At 43.6% G+C, this 15528-nt stretch overlaps 1 protein-coding gene across 4 annotated transcripts in view; it reads left to right on the top strand.

The window, feature by feature from the left end:
* The window catches only part of TBC1D9 (TBC1 domain family member 9), a 90095-nt gene that overhangs the window by 25018 nt on the left and 49549 nt on the right, over positions 1–15528 (top strand). For all 4 annotated transcript variants that reach the window (XM_040418481.1, XM_040418482.1, XM_040418480.1 and 1 more), the window contains exons 5-10: positions 506–767; positions 1658–1865; positions 3942–4148; positions 5360–5530; positions 7956–8106; positions 8193–8407. In XM_040418481.1, the coding sequence (XP_040274415.1) occupies positions 506–767; positions 1658–1865; positions 3942–4148; positions 5360–5530; positions 7956–8106; positions 8193–8407 (1214 nt within the window). The remainder of the gene's footprint in view (positions 1–505; positions 768–1657; positions 1866–3941; positions 4149–5359; positions 5531–7955; positions 8107–8192; positions 8408–15528) is intronic.

Below are 15528 nucleotides of genomic sequence, written 5' to 3'. Positions count from 1 at the left end.
CGGCAATTCCGGTATTGTGTTCCTGTGCCGGAACAGAATACCAGAATTCTGTGGACATAGCCTTATCCTGTCTTTTCTAGAATACCATGCTCCAGCAGTAGAATGGAGTTGTCATCTTTCTTTAAAGGTCATCAAGTTTTGTGTGGTCCAAGAACTCCTGTGAATGCGGAAATATTGTTTCTAGTGGTCTTTTAAAAATGTTCATAATAGAACATTATTAATAATAATTAATTTTACTAATTTCCGATTTCTTAAAGTATTAATGGACTCACATAAATGAAGGATTAAATAGAATTCCCCTAAATTACAAAGTGGTTGACTATCGATCATATCTTTCAAAAGATGAAAGTCGAGGATTTGCCGTAGAGAAATATTAATGCAGACTGTAGCAGATCCAGGCTTTCTGGCCACTACAAATAAATATGTTTCTGTTTGTGTAGAAGACCTTTGGCAATGACTGAGCAATGTTCTTGCTGTCGGTAAACTGTCATCTATGTTTTCATAGCCAAGCTGGTGATCCGATGGGTTGACATAACACAACTGGAAAAGATGGCTACCTTACTTCTCCCAGACATGATTAAAGTCAGCACTCGCTCTAGTGAAGATTTCTTCTCTGTTTTTCTGAACATCTCTGAGACTTTCAAATTGATGGAGCAGCTCGCCAACATAGCTATGAGGCAACTCCTGGATAATGAAGGGTTTGAGCAGGACCGATCCCTTCCCAAATTAAAAAAGAAATCCCCCAAAAAAGTATCTGCCTTAAAGAGGTGAGTGGAAGTTCAAACAATGCAGTGCTGGAAGTATTCAAGTCCTTGATCACTTGTTGGGACCCATATAAAATGCATTTTCTCTATATTTCTTATGACCTATATTGATTACAGCAGTATGTAGTCCAACCAAAGCTCATTAGTTAAGGCACCTTTAAACAGACTAATGATTGGGCAATTATTGGGAAGGACCTTTCCTAGGAACACTTGTTCCCAATAATTGACCTGTGTAAAGGTGTTGCTAATCACCCGATGAACGAGAAAGCTCGTTCATTAGTTGAAAGCATCACTGCTGCAGACTCCTAAATCATTGTTTCTACTGTCTAAACAGTTATCTGCTGCTCAGAAGCAATTTTTCTGTTTGAGGATGAGTGATCGCAGTGGCAGTCACTACTCTCCATATAGAGGAGATGATTGCAACATGTAAATGCAGCTCTCACCTCCTCTAACAGGCAATTATCAAGAATGACTGGTTTGTTCCCAAAAACTGCCTGCTGTGTTGGCCCATGTAAAGGGGACTTTAGGTATGAGATAAGGGTGCTGGAGCGACACCCTAAGGCAGGAGAGTGTCTTAGGTTGCAGAAATGTGAATTTGATGAGAGAACAAAAAATGGATGCAGGAAAAGTTCTAGATTCAAGTGAAGACAAGGTTAATGTTATAAATTTGGAGTGCAACATGGACATTTTAGGGATTGTCTTGAGTGTGACCAAGGTGAAGGAAGGAGGAGTAAGTTTTGGGGATGTGCTTGAAATTAGGAGATATTTCTACAGGGTTTGTGGGAAATGATTTGTGTATATAATCAAGTTCTCAATAAATCCGGTATAGGAGACGGTGGGATTTTATTTGAGTAGGTGCTGGTATCATAGCTTCTTTTGTGCTTGTTTTACAGAGATTTAGATGCTCGAGCCAAGAGTGAACGGTATCGCGCTCTCTTCCGTCTTCCGAAGGATGAAAAGTTGGATGGACATACAGCCTGCACTTTGTGGACCCCCTTCAGTAAACTGCATATTTTGGGGCAAATGTTTGTTTCCACAAATTACATTTGCTTCACCAGTAAAGAAGAGAATCTGTGCAGTCTGATCATCCCGCTGAGAGAGGTTGGTATACTTACTGGTCTCTATTGTCATTGTGTGCACCGAGGAGGATCGGCCTCTGAGAAATCACCTTCATTTACAATTGTATGTCACTTAATAACTGAGATTGTCACTCTGGAAGAAAGTCTGTTCAGAAATTAGCTGTTTGACAGCTGCATTTTCTGGCACATTTAATCAAGTTGTCATTTGGTAAATTACCTCTTTTACGCTTTGTGCCTGATCTAATTATATTTCTATAAGAAGGGCAATCATGGAGAAACCTCAGCTTCTCAAAGCCTCCGTGTCCCTGATCTGTGGTGTATAAGCCGTATTCATGGGGCTCAGTCTGCTGTGTAGTGGATGAGTAGGTACAGTACGTGCATCTCATGGATAAATGATGCAGATAATGACACCGGCTCTGATCATTATGACACTATATTTATATTAACTTATTGCCGAAGAGGAAATGTCCGTCATGTACAGGATTATGGCGCTATTGCTGTGTTGAAAAATAATTCTATATATTTAATGGAATTCAATATAAATACCTAATATTATGAGGGGCACTTCCATGAAGCCCGGGTGACTCTGTGAATAACTGATGGCATTATGGTTCTAAGAATGACTACTAAGTTAGATACATCGTGTACTGGCTGATATTGGAAGAAAAGGTGTCTTTATTGGTAGATCCTCACTGTCTTACAGCAGCAGCAAACTAAATTAGTGTTAAAGGGGTTATCCGGGAATTTGATATTGATCGCCTATCATATCAGATCGGTAGGAGTCTGAACCCCTGCACCCTTACCAACCAACTGTTTGAAGAGGCTGCAGCGCTCACCGGAGCGCGCTCCTCACAGCCTACCAATCACAGCTTCAATCATTGTATAGCATCTGTGCTTGGTATTGCAGCTCAGCCCCATTCATTTGAATGGGACTGAGGTGCACCTAGGCCATGTGACTGATGTACATGATGTTACTGGTCTAGGAAGATTCATAAGCGATCACGGAGCGCTGTGGTCTCTTTGAACAGATGATTGGTGGGGGTGCCGGGAGTCAGACCCCTGCTGATCTGATATTGATGACCTTTTTTGTGGATAGGCTATCAATATCAACTTCCTGAATAACCCTCTTAAACAAATCTCATCCACACGCTGTATAAAAAATCCACAGTATAAATTGACCTGCGGTTAGGATTAGAAATATATGGCATGGTTCATAGTGCATGCTGGGGATTTTTTATTTTTTTTTTGCAATGCAGAGGGTGAAATCTGCAGGAAATCAACAGCCAAATCTGCATGTAAATGGAATTTTGATGTGGATTTTCTGCAGTAAATTACCCTTAAAGGGATAACTATCTTTCATCAACTATGTGACCGCCATGTAAGCTCTCACGCAATGCACATCTCTCCAGCTACAGAAGACCTTTATGTAAAAAAATAAAAAGTGAAGAATATGAAAAGTTATTCAGCATTCATTTCTGTCTGTCAAATTGCATAAAGAAGGAGCCATCCTTTGAGACCTTGTGTCCATGGGTATATCTCATGCATGACTGACATTTTGGACAAGCAGAATGTAAACAAAATGAGATAGGCACCATACTAAAATATGTTCTCTCATGAGCCAATCGGTGAGAGTGATATATGAATATAGAAAAGCATAAAGCTTCTTTAAAGAGGTTGTCCAAGTTTTTGGGTACCAGTGGAGAAATCCATACTAGCGTGCTCCCCACTGTGCATCCGGGGTCATGTTGCCACTGTAACCAATGACTGGCTTAAGCAGTGATGAGTCCCCAAGCGCCAGGAGACCCATCAGTGATGTTCCACTTGGCACACGTCACCTTGTCCATGCAGAAGTTGACAGAGACTGGAAGAGCAGTGAAGGAAGCTGGAATGGAGAAGTAGGGAGCAGGCGAGTATGAGGTTCTCCACAGGTGCTGCTGCCTTTCTAGCATATAAAAAAAAAAAAAACTTTTAATAGTTTTAAGCCTAGTTAAATTTTTATCTTCAGACTATAATCAATGAGTAAGTCTGGTGTGTGTCATCCAGATGCCAGCGGCTCCATTTTCTTTGTGTAGTAAATGAATGTCTTGCCTTTGTGTAGGTGACCATTGTAGAGAAGGCTGACAGCTCCAGTGTCCTGCCCAGCCCGCTGTCTATCAGCACCAAGAACAGAATGACATTTCTCTTTGCCAATTTGAAGGACAGAGACTTTCTTGTGCAGAGAATATCGGATTTCCTGCAGCAGACTACCTTGAAAATGTACTTTGACAAGGATATTTCTGGAAGTGACAGCAGCATAGAGGAGGAGGTACAATACGTGATGACCTGTATACACACTTGTCTTCTCAAGTTACTGGTTCTGTTTTCCATTGATGATTAGGTATACAGCACACTGCATCATTACAATCATTGACTTTAGGGGAGTACTATCTCTCCTTAGGGAGAGAGCACCTTAATCAGCGTGAGGAGACTTATAGGCCATACATGCTCCTCTGGAATTCTGGGAGGAAAGGGATGCAAATGAGCTTTTTCTTTTTTTAAATCAGATATTTCTTTATTAACATTTTCCAGTCTTATTTTATCACATTAACATGATATTTTGTAGACCACAGATGTATACATTATCTGTCATATATAGTATATAATATATACATTATATTACACATATCTACATAGGACATGGCATAAATCCACATATAGCCTCTGGTATCAAAAGTATTTTCAATGTGAGTACAATTATCCATCCTAAACAAATAAACCCATACCTCCCCCCCCCCCCCCCCCCCCCTAATCCCTTTAAGGCAGGACACACTCCTATAACATCTTCCTTAGTCATCACTCTCGGGGTGTCGGCACCACATTACTCCTAAATAAGCCATCCACCATCATCTAATTCCAATCAGCGATGTTCCATATAACATCATAGTCCATCATCAATCTTCCCATACAGCCACATTCTAATTCCAGGTAACCCCCTCACTATCAGGCTTCTATAAATGCACCACACACCTGCTACAAATGAGCTTTTTCATTGACTTTGTAACCCAGTTCTCTGTATTGTCTTCAGTTTCTAATAAAGTATACCTGTCACCATGAAATGCATACAGGCCGCATGTTATAGAGCAGGAGGAGCTGAGCAGATTGACATATAGTTCTGTGGGGAAAGATTCGGTAAAGTTTGCAGTTGAATCTGTGCTCTTTTTATGCATTGGAGTCATGTGGGTGGACCTGCGCAGTGATTGACCGACTTCCCTGTATGATTAGTCATTCAGAGTGGCACCTCCCACTTGACTCCTAAGCATGGAAAGAGCAGATTTTTTTAATGTATAAATTACAAGTTTTACTGAATATTTCCCAATAAAACTATATATCAGTCTGCCCAGCTCCTCCTGCTCTATATCATGCTGCCTGCATTTAAAATACACGATTTTATTATGCCATTGCTTAATACTTGAAATTACAAAAAAATGGCTCTGGTGATGTATATGTACTGTAATATGTGCCCGTTCATGTTTGCAGGCTGACTCCAGGGCCACTGGTTTTGTTTCCTGCAGTCCTCATCAAAGACAAAGAATGGAAGCAGATAGAGACCGCCACATAAACCTAAATGGAAACAGCGCTCCAACAGCAACACAAACTTTAATGACCATGTATCGTAGGAGGTCCCCCGAGGAATTCAACCCTAAATTGGTAAGAAGAGGCAGCACAATCCTGACACAGCATACATGCTAGGGTACAGAGCATGAACCTGACATCACTTTTTTGCCATCCGTTTAAAGGATATGTTGTAAAAAAAAAAAAGGATACAAAAGCACAGCACAACACACTTTTGTATCCTGCAGAGACCGGTAAAAAAAAACCTAGACATATATATATATTTTTACAATGGAACTCTATGGTGATGGATTCTGAGGAATCCGTTAAGGTATAAGTTTTTTGTAGTAAAACTGATAGCAAAAACGTGACATGAGCCCAGCCTAAACTATAGTGAAGGTAATCTTCTTACCAGTGTCTGTATTTGTGAGTTATCCCCTCCCTTCTGCTTCTCAGCTGTGTCATGTGACCAGCACTCTGACACTCCAAATAACACAGCATTTTATGTTTGTGGACAGGAAGCCAGTTTCTCTATGTATTCTTATGGGAGCCTCAATGTCAGTCTCGTATGAATGAATAGAGAAGTAACTGGCTTGCTGTCCTGTGTCAGTTGGAGAGGCAGAGTGTTGGTCACGTGACACAGCTGAGGATCAGAAGGGAGATTATAACTCACAAATACAGTCACTGAAGATTACCTTCACTACAGTTTACATCATGTACATTTCTAAGGGGCCAGAGAATAAGAGTTTTGTGGGAGTATTACTTTAAATAAGTTGAGAATGAAATGCAGCCACATCATGGCAAGTCAGTTGGCTGGTAGACAAAGCAGCCACTGTGGCAAAATGAGCACGAATCTGAACCTAATTTTAGTGCCATTAAAGCTTCACAAATCTATTGTTTTACCAGGGGCAGACACAGTCACACAGAGGGGTATTTATCAATGTGTTTACGCCATTATTGTGGCATATGGGAACGCCAGGCTTGATAAATCTCCCCCATTGTCATCAGTGATGACTTAACACGTTCATTGTGGGATGTAACTGTGTAAGAATCAAGTACAGAACACAATATACGGCAAGTGATCCAGAAAGTGCCTCGAGCAGAATTTGACTTGCGAGTGCCCAGTAGGCAAATTTAAATAATTAACAACTTGTCTATTGATATTCACATCAAATAAAAAAATACTTAGAATACTCTTTTAGACGGGTGACCAATTCGTCTCAGGAGTGTAGCAGGTCCCAGAAGCAATTACCCAGACTATGGGTAGTGAAGTCCAAAACCATAAGTGTGTGTTACCATTAGGGTAGGGTAGTTTCAGATTGTCTATGGGAAACACGCTTCATGTGGGAATTGTGAGGGTACTCTGCTCCTATAACGGGACCTCAAAGCATTATAACTATTTATAATGCTGTGTGTCCCTGCCTGACCTCCGCTGTAGTGACTAGTACTGACTGCATTATGTGGGTGCAAATCATCACAGCCGATGTCAGGTAGGGACACACAGCATTATAAATCATTATAGGTCCTGTTAAGGAAGCATAATTCCCAAACAGGGTGTCCTCCCTGCAGGTAACTTGCTTGTCTGAAACTACCCTTACTGTCTAGTCCATACACTGCCTTTATGGTCCTCAACCATCTGTAAACGTTCAATGCTTCTTTCCTCAGATTGTGTTGCTTAGTAAACTTGCTTTTCCTGGCAGCTTTCACTCTCAGGGATGATGTGTCCCTGGAGAAAAGTTCTTTCAGGGCCTATTTGACAGAGCACACCAAAACCGGTCTTCTCTCGCTTGGCTTGCTAGGAACTCCCTACACTACCATAACTACGGGAAATGGGACTAGTCCATAACCCAGCAATGGGTTACCAAGGCTGCCAGATAACTCTTTCTTCCTATACACAGCCTTGCTGGATCACATAGTGCTTAAAGGGAACCTGTCACCAGGATTTTGGGTATAGAGCTGAGGACATGGGTTGCTAGATGGCCGCTAGCACATCTGCAATACCCAGTCCCCAAAGCTCTCTGTGCTTTTATTGTGTAAAAAAAACAACGATTTGATACATATGCAAATTAACCTAAAAGAGTCATATCTTACTTGTGTGACCAGAGAAGAGTCATATTTTCAAGGTCTGACTCATCTCAGGTAATTTGCATATGTATCAAATCGTTTTTTTTTACACAATAAAAGCACACAGAGCTATGGGGACTGGTTATTGCAGATGTGCTAGCGGCGATCTAGCAACCCATGTCCTCAGCTCTATACCCAAAATCCCGGTGACAGGTTCCCTTTAAATATAAGTTAGCATAACAGTAAACCTTTTTAAAATACTGAACCTGAAAATTACAGCTTTAGCCCTTTAGCAATGACGGGTCACTGCATGTCCACTACTATAAAAAACCATGGTGGTCTGAGATCACAGACTTCTTCAGAAATGTTGTTTTCTCACATGTGAGAAAAAGACATATATATTACAAGTACCGTACTTTATACTAATGACAGTGGGCACTTTATTGTGTCTTCAAAGGCCAAAGAGTTTCTTAAGGAGCAAGCTTGGAAGATTCATTTTGCAGAATATGGGCAAGGTATCTGTATGTACCGCACACAGAAAACAAGAGACCTGGTACTGAAAGGCATCCCAGAGAGAATGCGAGGAGAGCTGTGGCTGCTGTTCTCTGGTAAGTCACCTGTGCAGGTAGATTGTCTGCTGGATTACTTAATGTCGCATTTAAGTTCCATGGCTAATTGTCCATTCTGTTATCAGGGGCTATTAATGAGATGGCGACACACCCAGGTTATTATGAGGAACTGGTTGAGAAATCTATGGGTCAATACAACCTTGCCACAGAGGAGATTGAAAGAGATCTGCATCGTTCCCTTCCCGAGCATCCTGCATTCCAAAATGAAATTGGAATTTCTGCCTTGAGGAGAGTCCTCACTGCTTATGCTTTTAGAAATCCAAACATTGGGTATTGTCAGGTAAGTTCTGATATTCTAACACCTGGAACAATTTTGCAGTAATTCTCTTTGTGCGACCTAATTCTATGATGAGAATAAAGCAAAAGAGAGAGAAAATTAGAATTGTGGGCATTGATTACATCACTCGTCTAGTATATTGCACAATCTCCATACCATCATAATACTTTTCTGGCCTCGCAGTAGGGCTACATTCACATCTACTTTTGAAGGCTCCTTTTGGGAGCAGAAGAATGGAAATAAATGGTGCTGATTTGAAAGCGTCCTAAGGCCGTGTTCACATGGCAGAAGTTGCAAAGGCAAAATCTGCCGTGTATTCCATGGCAGAAGCCCCTTTTGCAGATTCAGTGCAGTTTATTGGGGAAAACTGTGCAATTGAAAGGAGGCTCTAGGACCCTATTGGGTCACCTCTACCCTGGATACAAGAAGGGATTCAGTTGGACATACAACTTTTATTTTTTCGAAACTGGAATATCCCTTTATTCTTAAACAGCCAAACCTTCTTAATGGTTAAATGGGTTTTCCAAGTGTTTTTTTTACTGATGACCCATCCTATGGATAGGTGATTAGTATCTGACCGGTGGGGGTCTGACACCAGGGACCCCACCGATCAGCTGTTTGAGAAGGCAGTGGCGCTCGCAGTAGCGCCGCGGCCTTCTCTCTGCTCACCAATCACAGCGCCGTACCTTGTATGGCAGCTTTGCTTGGTAATGCGCTCAGCCTCATTCACTTCAATGGGGCTGAGCTGTGCCTAGGCCAAATGACTGATGAATGTGATGTCACATGGCCTTGGAAAAGCTGTTCTCAAACAGCTGATCAGCGGGGGTCCCGGGTGTCGGACCCTCACTGCTCAGATACTGAGGATGTCATCAGTAAAAAACACTTGGAAAGCCGGCTCCATACACACGCCTATGAGATATAGCCTGATGAAGGCCACAATATGTAAAGCCCGAAACGTTGCTTTTCAAAATGATGTAAAGTCCGGCTGAATAAAACACCAATTGCATTGAAAATCTCTTGTGGTGTGCTGTCTGAAACTCTGATTAACCATTTGGAGCTATAAACTAGCTGGGCTTTGTTAGGGGCAGTGATAGGGGAGTGTCTATGGAACTAGCTGGTGGGAGGAACTATAAACTAGCTGGGTAGGAGGAGCTATAAACTAGCTGGGCAGTGATAGGGTAGTGTCTATGGAACTAGCTGGTGGGAGGAGCTATAAACTAGCTGGGTAGGAGGAGCTATAAACTAGCTGGGCAGTGATAGGGTAGTGTCTATGGAACTAGCTGGTGGGAGGAGCTATAAACTAGCTGGGCAGTGATAGGGTAGTGTCTATGGAACTAGCTGGTGGGAGGAGCTATAAACTAGCTGGGTAGGAGGAGCTATAAACTAGCTGGGCAGTGATAGGGGAGTGTCTATGGAACTAGCTGGTGGGAGGAGCTATAAACTAGCTGTGTAGGAGGAGCTATAAACTAGCTGGGCATTGTTAGGGGCAGTGATAGGGAAGTGTCTATGGAACTAGCTGGTGGGAGGAGCTATAAACTGGGTGGGAGGAGCTATAAACTAGCTGGGCATTGTTAGGGGCAGTGATAGGGGAGTGTCTATGGAACTAGCTGGTGGGAGGAGCTATAAACTAGCTGGGCATTGTGGGGGTTGTTGCTGGAGCTGTGGCAGATGAGGGAGAAGTGCATCATGGGTTTGGTTGGATACAGCAACAGGAAGTGCTATATATAGGGAAACACACCAGAGTGATTTCTTTATATGGTGAAAACTGGTCAGGAGAGTCCAAACTGGAAAAGAAAAAGCATAGGGAAGATGCACATGAGGTAAAACACGACATGAGCATATCTGTTAAAAACCATGGTAATCCTGGAAAACCCATTTAATCTGGCATCTAAATATCAGATGAATTATGGTTGTAGGGAGGATTTCATCTCATTTAAGTTTCATCTCATTGCAGTTGTTTCCACGCACTTGCCGTAATCAGAGATAAAATATAGAAGCTTTGTCCCAAGAGTCTAGTGTGGGTGTCACTATTGAAGAGTCAACAGTTTATGCTGCCTTTTGGTTTCCTCTATGGTTCACTTTCCTATGGTTTAGATGACTGCAGCACAATCACTTTGTAAACCTGACCCACTTACACAAATCTGAAGACTTTTAAAGGAAATTTGTCCTCTAATAACTTGGTAGTACATTTCATGCAGTAAATAGTTTTTTCTCTACTGTATTTATAGGAGTTTTCCATTACGCCCCATGACAGCACCTGTGAGAGATCCTCCCCCTTCCGGACAGGAAACAGGAACTTCCCAGATCTTTAAATTGGTCCATTGCCTTCCACCACTCAGTTCTTTCCTGTTTCCTGTCCAGGGACAGGAGGATTTCTTTTCAGGTCTATCTTTGGGCTGCAGGACCTCTAGGGTTAAAATAATGGAAACCTAGTGGAGGTACCTGTCTGCGTAAGTCTCCACTAGGAGCCGCTGAGAAGCCCGGCGTTTTTTCTTCCCTTCTTCAGAGCCATGGGGGGATGCCTGTAGCTGCCTCGTGCTCCCCACCTAGCCGGCGAAGTTGCGGCGTGGGGGGGGAAGTGGATCTTCTCCTTTCATTGAGGCAGGCCGAGTCTGGGCGTGCGCGTCGCACCGGAAGTGACGCGTGCGTTCCACCAGCCGGAAGGGGAGGAGCTTAAACATGGCGGGCGTTGCGCGGCCCATTTGAAAAAGGGAACGCCGGCCAGCCAGCATGGAGGGAGCAGCAGCAAGCAGATACCAACCAGACGGCCAGTTCTTCCCTCCATTTTCCCCCTTGAAGCAGGAAGAAGGGGAAATACAACCGCGCACTGACAGACAGGAGCTGTGAAGATGGGAGAATCAATTGTCCATTTGCAGTTCAGAGCACTTCATTTTGGGATATCACAGGCACCGAGGCTTTTCACAAAGGTAATGGCGGAGGTAATGGCAGAAATAAGAAGGTCAGACATCATTATAATCTCGTACCTGGACGACCTTCTCTTGGTAGGGCAGTCCCCAGAGCTGTTGAGATCTCAAATACAGAAGGTCCTGGGGACCCTGATTCCAACCTCCAAATGCGTTTTCCTAGGCATCCTATTAGATTCTCAGACACAGAAATCTTATCTTCTGGCAGACAAGAAGAAAGTTATTCAGCAGAAAATCAGGTCTTTCAGCAAAACCAAGGAAGTTTCCCTAAGAAAAGCAATGTCTATTCTGGGTTTGATGATGGCTTGTATTCCTGCTGTGAGGTGGGCCCAATTCAGGTCCAGAATACTTCAATGGCACATTTTGTCCAAATGGGACGGGAGGTTGCTATCCCTGGATCGCAAGATTGTAGTCCCTGGGTCAGTAACCCGGTCCCTAGCTTGGTGGCTAAAAATTCCGAACCTCAGTCAGGGAGTAGAGTGGTTGAGACACGACCCCTTAATAATAACCACCGACGCAAGCCCTTGGGGATGTGGGGCCCATTCTGTTTTGGGGTTTTTCCAAGGCCCTTGGTCAAAGACCCAGAGTGCTCAGTCCCAAAATGCCAGGGAGTTAAGAGCAGTCCTGTGCGCATTAAAGGAAAGTCTCCCATCTTTGCCTCAAAAACATGTCAGGATCCTATCCGACAACGCCTCGGTGGTAGCTTATATAAACAAGCAAGGGGGAACAAGATCTCCTCAACTAATGCAGCTAGCATCCAGGATCTTCTTGTTAATACAGGGGAAAGCTCTTTCTCTTTCCATAGTTCATTTGAAAGGCTCAGAAAATCACCAGGCGGACTTTCTCAGCAGACACAGATTCAGTCAGGCGAATTGGTGTCTGAATCAGGAGGTATTTCACCAAATAGAGGCCCTATGGGGATCTCCCACAATAGATCTATTCGCCTCGGTGGAGAACAAAAAGTGTGAAAGTTTCTTTTCTCTGAGCAGGGAGGATCAGTCGATAGGCACAGATGCGCTCTCACAGCCATGGGGGAAGGGCCTAGTCTATTCTTTCCCTCTCATTAGCCTATTGCCCAGAGTGATTCAGAAGATCAGGGGGAGCAGGCAACAGTGATACTAATAGCACCGTTTTGGCCAAGAAGAGTCTGGTTTGCTTGGTTGAGGAGACTATCAATAGCCGATCCCTGAATACTTCCAGAAAGACAGGACCTACTATATCAGGGCCCTCTACATAATCCGGAAGTCAAGAACCTCCACCTGACAGCCTGGATTTTCAGAGGACATTCTTCAGGTCTAGAGGCCTATCAGAACAAGTCATTGGGACCCTTCTAGCTAGTAGGAAAAAAGTCACCTCCGAAATCTATCTGAGGGTATGGAAGACCTTCCTTCGGTTTGCAGGCCCAGGCCTAGACTTGAGCTCACCCAACATCCCATTAATTTAAATTTTTTACAGAAAGGCCTTAACAAAAAGCTTAAACCCAGCACTCTCAAGGTCCAGGTCTCGGCACTGAGTGCCCTATTTGACTTTAGATTGGCTACTCATCCTTGGGTCAAAAGGTTCATTAAGGGATCCTCTAGACCAGGGGTGTCAAACTCAAATACACAGTGGGCCAAAATGTAAAACTTGAACAAAGTCGCGGGCCAGCATTGAACAAATGAACCTTTTAACATGGACCCAAACAAGATTTGCTTTAAAGGGTTTCTACCACTTTGTTTCACCTATTTAGCTTTCAGACACTAGCGATCCGCTAGTGTCTGCTTTATCTAACCATCCTAATATAATAGCTTATTGTCCTGCCGTTTAGCTAAAAAAATAACTTATATAGATATGCAAATGAGCCTCTAGGTGCTATGGGGGCGTGATTAGCACCTAGAGGCTCCGTCTACCTTAACAAACTGCCGCCGCCCAGCGCGTCCCTCCAGCCCGCCCATCTCCAGCTGAAGCGATCCTCTCCGTGCGCGTCTCTGTTCTGCGCATGCGCAGTGAATGTCTGATCGCTTCCCTGCTCAGACATCTCCACTGCGCCTGTTCCTCGGAGCACTATGACGTCATCGGCGCAGGCGCAGTGGAGATGTCTGAGCAGGGAAGCGATCAGACATTCACTGCGCATGCGCAGAACAGAGACGCGCACGGAGAGGATCGCTTCAGCTGGAGATGGGCGGGCTGGAGGGACGCGCTGGGCGGCGGCAGTTTGTTAAGGTAGACGGAGCCTCTAGGTGCTAATCACGCCCCCATAGCACCTAGAGGCTCATTTGCATATCTATATAAGTTATTTTTTTAGCTAAACGGCAGGACAATAAGCTATTATATTAGGATGGTTAGATAGAGCAGACACTAGCGGATCGCTAGTGTCTGAAAGCTAAATAGGTGAAACAAAGTGATAGAAACCCTTTAACATTGAATATGGAACAAGCATATTCATTTATTAAATAAGATTTAAATAATAATAAATAATAATAATTTTTAAAATAACAATAATAAAATCAATCAACCATTCAAGCCCATGTCTTGGAGTAGCAAGAAAAAGTGCATAAAGAAAACATTAATTATTGCTCAGTTTGCTGCACACTGATCTTATCTGATGTGCCCAAGCCAGATACCTGGCATCTCTTCTTGGATGATAGTTCATCAATGTCTGGGCTCAGGCTTTGAGCTGAGGAAATCCTCAGTATCGAGCGAAGGTGTTCATCAGTCAGACGTCTCCTGTGAGATGTTTTGGTCATCTTCATCGAGGAGAAAAGTTGCTCACATAGATAAGTGCTGCCGAACATGGAGAGCATCTGAGCAGCTTGGGTGCGGAGCTGAGGCATTGTGTCAGGGATGAACTGTGGAAACTGTGCGGCGCCCACAGCATCATACTTTGACTTCAGCGTGTCATTACACTGGAGTTCAATTAGCTCCATTTGGAGGTTGGTTGGTGCGTTTTCCACATTAACTGCGAAGAGATTACTGAGCAGTTCAAACCTACATTTCTGGACATCAAAGTCGGCAAATCGCCGGCTAAACTCAGCGCCGAGTACACTGAGTTTTTCAGCAAACTGTGCGCATGGGAACAAGTTGGTAAAGAACTGCGTTTTCATGGTTTGGCAGCAGGGAAAATGGCCAAGGTTTCCTTGCAGCATCTGATTCTCCCACAGGCACAGTTTAGTTTTAAAAGCCCTCACTGCAGCGTACATGTCTGTGATGATGCGCCCGCGCCCCTGAAGCTGCAGGTTCAGCGCATCGAGATGGCTCGAGATGTCACACAGAAAGGCCAGCTCACACAGAAACTTTTTCTCCCGAAGCTCTGCTGTGTCCTTCCCTTTGCTTTCCAGAAACTGACATATTTCCTCATGCAGCTCAAAACATCTATTCAGTACTTTTCCTCGGCTTAACCATCTCACCTCTGTGTGATACGGCACGTCTGAATACGCCGAACCACACTCCTCCAGAAAAGACTTAAACTGGCGGTGATTCAGACCTTTGGCTCTTATAAAGTTAACTACTTGTGTTACTGTGGTCATAACATGTTCCATCTTTAGGGCTTTGCCACACAGTGATTCCTGATGTATGATGCAGTGATAAACAGTTAGTTCACCTGCACAGTTCTCTTCCTGCATCTTCTCCCGGACCCTGCCCACCAGTCCACTTGTTTTACCGCACATCGCTGGCGCACCATCTGTCGTTAATCCCACGAGTTTATCCCACGACAGCTTTATTTCAGTTACGCATTTGGAAACCTCCTCAAAGATTTCCTTTCCTGTGGTTGTGCCATGCATTGATTTGAATCCCAAATAGCTCCTCCGTAACACACATATTTGAGTCCACTCCACGGATGAAGACTGACAGCTGAGCAGTATCAGATGCGTCGCTGCTCTCATCCACAGCAAGGGAGAATGCAACGAAATCTTTTCCCTTTTCCAAAAGCTGGTCATACAGATTGGTGGCAAGATCACATGTGCGATCAGCTACTGTGTTTCTGCTCAGGCTCACGTTTGAAAAGGCTTGCTTTTTCTCTGGGCACACGATGTCACAAACTTTCAACATGCACTTTTTCACAAACTCTCCCTCATTAAAGGGCCGGGCTGATTTTGCGATCTCTACTGCTACAATATAACTAGCTTTTACAGCAGCCTCACTTTGTGATGTGGCTTTTTTGAACATATTCTGTTGTGAAACCAAACTTCTTTTCATCTCCTTCACTTTCTGGCTCTTTTG

This window comes from Bufo bufo, chromosome 2, assembly GCF_905171765.1.
Source record: "Bufo bufo chromosome 2, aBufBuf1.1, whole genome shotgun sequence".
NCBI lineage: Eukaryota > Metazoa > Chordata > Amphibia > Anura > Bufonidae > Bufo > Bufo bufo.
Note: the sequence above shows the minus strand (reverse complement) of the source record. Positions and strands in the feature narration are given on the sequence as shown.